The 6,550-nt window shown below is 32.8% G+C and overlaps 1 protein-coding gene across 1 annotated transcript; it reads left to right on the forward strand.

The window, feature by feature from the left end:
- Positions 1–2,493: 2,493 nt before the first annotated feature.
- LOC111027633 (cyclic AMP-responsive element-binding protein 3-like protein 2) lies at positions 2,494–5,977 on the forward strand. The gene is made up of 7 exons (XM_022306029.1): positions 2,494–2,598; positions 2,791–2,968; positions 3,610–3,971; positions 4,035–4,236; positions 4,308–4,479; positions 4,561–4,823; positions 4,888–5,977. The coding sequence occupies exons 1-7, from the start codon at positions 2,494–2,496 to the stop codon at positions 5,241–5,243; spliced, it is 1,638 nt and encodes a 545-aa protein (XP_022161721.1). The 3' UTR covers positions 5,244–5,977.
- Positions 5,978–6,550: the final 573 nt, after the last annotated feature.

Raw genomic sequence — 6,550 nt, forward strand, 5'->3', positions numbered from 1 at the left:
ATTAGTATTTGTTACAATTTTGAATTTAAAAACTTAATTAATATGTAATAATTTAATATTATTATAATAGTATATTAGTATATAATATAATTATATACATTAAAAGCATATTAAACGTATACATTTTGGTATAATAATAATGAAATAATCATTAGGTGCCTCCTACTATATATGGCTATAGTATTATAGTAATTCTTATAAATTACAAATTAATGTGTTTTCAGTTTTGGTATTGCATATTTGCAATTTCTAAGTAAATTTTTAATTTACTTACCGACCGGCCATCACCTATGTACCTATAGTATTCCCTAATTGGTACCTATATTATATTAATCTTGAAAATACCTGAACTCTACGTCACTACATATGCAAGATGATATTTTTTTTCAGCTACGTTTGTGTCTATAAAGTATAAAATCATATATAATACATAATATACTAAATTATTATTTATTATTCCAACTAAATTGTAAATGTACATTCAAATTATATTTATTAGTAATTAATAATCATACATATTTAACATTTAAAAATAATATACCCTATGTTTAAGATGGCTAATTATTACACATATAAAAATACTTATTTATTCCTATATCGCATCTCGTTAGAATTTCAGAGCATAAGTATTATAAAATATATAATTATATAATATTTAGTGTTAGGACGTATAATTAGTATTATTCGAGAAGCGAGTATGACTGGTATGTCCGGCAAATGTTATAAATTATAAGGTACCCTAGGTAATTATAGTAGTAAGTACCAGCTTAGATACTTACTACCTATACGGCTATACATATAGGTCTATCATCTGTAGTTAATAATAATAAAATAAAAAAGCATTCTGTAATATTGGAAATTTTGAAATGAAACTAAAATGAACATGGGCCGAGGCTTGATGCGATGATGTGACCTGCTGAAGAAGCGTTCGACGGAGGTTGGTTTCTGGTAGCAAATTGAATCTAGTTGGTACTTTGGCAGGGTTAATATTGAAAATTCTTAGTCCTTTTTAAAATAATCAGGGGAAAAAAATACTAACATTATCACAGCTCGTTATAGTTAAGACGTCTTTATTTATTTCAATTTATTTCTATAAAATATGCCGGTAAAAAATTATTACGTTCAGTCAAAGATCTTAAACATTTAATACAAGGTTCCTCATAAGTATAGTTCATACTGCAACCAAAAAATCACTGATAATTGTATAATTATAGGTATGTAAAACATGCAATGGTTCTTGCAGAAGTGAATTCAAGTTTCAATCTACTATTATTGTTATGTACTACAAATAGTAATAAATATGCTATAGGCTGTCATATCGTCTCCATTCAAAATCGTTTTTCGTATACAAATACAATGATATATCATTGACCATTGTACCTATATATTTTGTATCATTGAATTCAATTTTAAAACATTGATTACAGTGACCTAGGTAGAGATACCTATTTATTCTACATTTACTGTACCCACCTGACCACCTTTATTTAATATATTTTGTATTTTGTACCTCTATAGCCTATATTATAAAATATACTAAAAATAAACATCACACTATTGCAGCTTGTTTAAGAGAAGTGATTCTTAGAAGCTAAGGAAATAGAGAAAAACGTAGGTATGTTTATGATGCTGATGCATCAACAAATTTTATGCCGATGTGCCATAATTGCCTATATTATACACGCCGAGTCACGTATAGATAGATGTAATGGTTGTGTATTAATATTATTATACAAAAATAAACTTTGTTATTATTATGATAGGTAAGCGTATCAATGTGTGTGTCTGCGCGTAATTCGCTATCGGTTATAATTGCCTACCTATTTTATTATTGTAACTTCGAATTTTCCGTCGTACGAGATTAGTCATGACTCATGGGCGCGGCGGCGGCCGTTAAAGCCGGGCGCCGCGCCTGGCGGTGATTTAGCGCCGTCCGCCGCGGTAGCACTGCGCGTCCAACCGGCGGCCCATCCCTTTTCCCGTCCGCCAATCGACGCCGTCCGAACGGCGGCGAGCAGGTAAACAAGATTGCTTTTTTTAATGTACGGTGTACGTAACGGAGGCCCCGCACGCCGCACGACCACAGTCCGCAGTCCGCAGCATTGGTGGCGAGCCGCTCTCCGACGCTCGATCGTCGGTCAATTTTTTTCGATTATTATTATTATTATTATTATTACTTTCTGCGTACGTCACATATTTTTCCGCACGCTGCCGTCGTACGGGTACGACTCGCCGTCGCGATAATATCGATATCGAATCGCAGTATTGTTATTTATCATAATTATTATTGTTGTTGTTGTGGTTGTGGTCGTTCCGAGCGCACCTTTACAGTTTCTACCGTACGGCGCTTGCAGTTTCGCGTTTAATAGAATAAAACGTGATGTGACGGGTCCGGCTACTACCCGAAATGTGCAGTGCGTTCCGCCGCAAGTTTGATTGAACTTTACGGTTCGACCGCGATATCTGTTCCGATCGAAACTTGACCCGACCACCATGTCTGCCGACGGCAAGTGCCCGTTGAGCATTGTGGATATGCTGCTCAACGATACGGCGACGCTGGACGTCTTCGACAAGCCGGTCGCAGACGACGACGCCGAAGTAAGTCGTTACCTACTGTCATACCGACATTTTTTATTTCACGATTCCGTCGCGTCTCACCCGTCGACCGACCGTACTCCTCGCCCATGTGTCAGTGGTTTACGGTCGGAGGGCGGTGTCCTATGGGCAATCGCGCACGTTGGAATCGACTGGAGTCTGATTTGGATTTTTTTTATTTTTACGCAACCCTAGAGAGCCATGAACTGGGACCTAGGCAATGACAATTTCCTCGACTCTCTGCTGAAAATGGAAAACTTAAATGACTCGGCGCCGTTCGAGTTCTTGTCCAGCAACGAAGACTTCATGTCGAGCGCGGCCACCACGCCGAGGTCCTACGACAACGCCGAGAGCAGTTCGTGCTCTGACAGCGGTACGCTTCTTAAACACTTCCTGTTGCCTGATCATTTTCACTTCCTCTGCTATGTGTCCAATCATCACGACGTATAATATGCTTACCCACATTGCCTTGATGATTGTGTGATAAATATGGTCTTCTATAACCACCCACAGATTTCGTTTATTAATTAACAGATTGTATGTCACATTTGAATTGCTTAAAGGTAATATGTGCATAAGACAAATGAAACATATGTTGTATTTCAATTCCATATGTTAAGTTTATACTGTCATTTTTCTCACAAATTAAACCTTTACAATATGTTTAACATTTAAAAATAAATACTTAAGAAATACCTAGATAATTATTAATTGCAAAAATTCGTAGTTCAATATTCCTACATAGTAACCAAAATTAATTATCTAAATAAGCAAAACTAAATGCATTATTAGATTTTTTATTTGAGGTATGTAAGACATTGAAAAGATTCATGCCTTTTCCCTGGGTCTAGTATAATTTTAAATTTATAATATTTTTATTCTTATTAATTAATTAAATAATAAATATTTTTTTTAGTAACTACCTATATCACAATATGATCCAAAAATTTAAATAAAAATTGATTAGGTACACTGGTCTTATAGTACACTTCTGATAAAAGTAAATATGTATAGGACTTTCATCTGTGGATAATATGCCATTCAATCCAATATCAGAATCTTCTAAGTCTGATGATGCCGTGACTAAAATGGAGTTCACATATGATTCTTTCGTCAAAGAGGAAATAGTCGATATTGATGATGAAGTAGTAATTGATGATGACACGACTCAAGAAAACATTGAAGAAACTAATGATAAAGATAATAATATTTTAGAAGAAAACCCTACTATTATTCAACAACCACAATTATTGAAAACTACACCTCGCACAGTAGTTATATCACCAAAACAGTCTAAAGGGCCAATTGCTATTTCTAAAAATTTGTCAAAACCTGTTTTTATACCAATAAATTTATCTAATGTCAAAACAATTAAGGTGAGAAGGGTTTATTTTGTTTTAACCAAATTTGAATATTTATAATTTAAATATATTGTGTAGGTGGTTAATCAGAATGGTAAAACAATCAATGCCGATGCATTCAGACGATTACAGTCCATAAACAATGGAAGAAGAATATTTGTGAGGAATAATGGTTCAATGGTCTCAAAATCCATGCCTGCTTTAAAACAGACCAAAGTTGTGATGTCTGACTGCACAAGTGATGAGTCCGATTCTATGTATCCACGGCTTCATTTATCGAGTAAGTTAATCAATTTAAGCCAGATGTGGATAATAGCTTTTAATTGTTTTATATTTTATTTTTACTTATAGATGAAGAAAGAAAATTAATGGAAAAGGAAGGGATTAAATTGCCATCACATTATCCACTAACAAAACATGAAGAAAGAGATTTAAAGCGAATTCGCCGTAAAATAAGAAACAAAATATCTGCACAAGATTCAAGAAAACGAAAGAAGGAATATGTTGACGGTCTTGAAGAAAGGTTAGAAATAATGAATGCTAATATATTTGATTTAGATTTATAGATTTAATACATTTTAATATAATAAATGTTATATTTTAGAGTTAAACTATGCTCTGATGAAAATAGCAAGCTTCTTAAAAATGTAAACACACTTCAGACTGAAAATGAACGATTGAAAGCTGCTTTAAAACGTTTACAAAATGTTATCGCTCCAGGTGGTACAACAGCACAACCTGCCACATGTCTGTTGGTTCTTATGATGTCATTAGCTTTAATAGCAGCACCTAATTTGAGGCCTACAGTAACTGACGAAAAAGATGTATTGTCTATAGAAGGTCAGGAATCCAATACAGCTGTTCCAGGTTTGTGTTTTTCGTAATAAGTTAGAATATTTTGTTTAAACGGCATATTTTTGGCAATTTTTAGGTCGATCAAGAAACTTGTTATTCTCAAAGTCAGGATCACCCTTGAGCACCACCAATTTGAAGGATATGCTAAATATGGTAGCAAATGGATCATCTGCTGATGGACAAAGTGATACCATTATGGCTGAACTTGGCGAGCTCTTGGATTTTAATAATTTAGCCCGCAATAAAGATCATGATTACTCCAGAACATCAATGGATGATTATTATATTCCTGAGTCTGATGATGGTTGGACCAAAGCTGAAAAACGCCCTGCTCCATCTGAGTGGTTTGATGAGTTAATAACGCCAGCTGTAAAGAGTAAGCTAGATTCCAAGCGTGTGATTCTTCTGTCTAGCGATGAAGAATCTTATTAAACGAGAAAAGAAATTGTATTGGTGAGCGCAACAAGAGTTTTTTACTGTATGTCACTGTTGTACCACTAGTAACATGTTTGTTTTCTAGTGGCATAACAATATCTCGATTCCATTTTTATTTCGTTTCTCTGAACGTATAATTTATCTTAAGGCTCTTCTGTAAACCATACTTTTAGATAAATTTTATTTATAAACCACAAAATTGCTTTTTAACTATTATTGTTTGATATTTAATTATTATATATTTAGTATTAGGGCTATCAACTAGGTAATGGGACACATAAACAATACTAGTTAATTTTATTATTATAAGGAATGTGATTTTTTAAATGTTGGTTTGTGTAATTTTTTTTTCTTAAAAATATATTGTATTATCTTTTGTTGCGTGAATCAAATTTGAATTTTAAGAATTATTCATGAATTGGAGAATTTTTATTCATAATTTTAAACAGGTTATAAATTATTTCCTCTGTTTTTATAATGTCATTGTTGAGAGTAAATTCTTAACCATCAATCTATCAATAAAAATTAAAAAAAAAAATCACTGAATGTATTTGCTATGTACCATATTACTTGGTACAATCTTAAATTAAAAATACTTAATTCATTAATTATAAATCAATTAAAAATAACAATTTACAACTGTCAGTAATAATAAGTATGGTTTATCTTATTTGATCAAGTATCTGTAATGTATGCCCATAATAAACAGTAAAGATTAAGCATTTAAAAAAGAATTTTTAATTTGTCTGCTATGAAAAATATTATTACAATTTAAAGAATGATTCATAGGCACTTCAAAAACGCATTATATACTAATATAATATGTTTATATACACTAATATCTCAGTAAGGTGTCATTGCTAATTTACATTTTAGGGATAAATATAGTGAACTTTTCGTTTTTTTCTGGCATTTTGCCTAATTTTGATTTTTGTGATCCCAGACAAACGTCTTGTTAATCTCGGCCATTCTATTTCTATTAAAATAACGGTGTAGCGCTTAATGGTGCTTACTGCTTGCTAAATATTATTTTCAATTCTAATTTAACTGGATGTTGAACTTATGAAAAGAAAGACATTTCACTGTGAACAAGACATTGTCGTATGCGGTCAAACTGGTTCAATTGTAATTTGTAACCACCACAACCATTTCATTCAGGAACTAACACGCATATATTATGCCGAAGGTTATGTTACAGTGTAAAACCTTTCTAATTCAGTTCGAAATTTGAAAGCGCTGCGAACTTTATATACTCCAAACGTTCCATTTTCTGGGTGACTACGTACAATATTTGATCTTCGAGA

Source organism: Myzus persicae, unplaced genomic scaffold, assembly GCF_001856785.1.
Source record: "Myzus persicae strain clone G006 unplaced genomic scaffold, MPER_G0061.0, whole genome shotgun sequence".
In the NCBI taxonomy this organism is placed as follows: Eukaryota; Metazoa; Arthropoda; class Insecta; order Hemiptera; family Aphididae; genus Myzus; species Myzus persicae.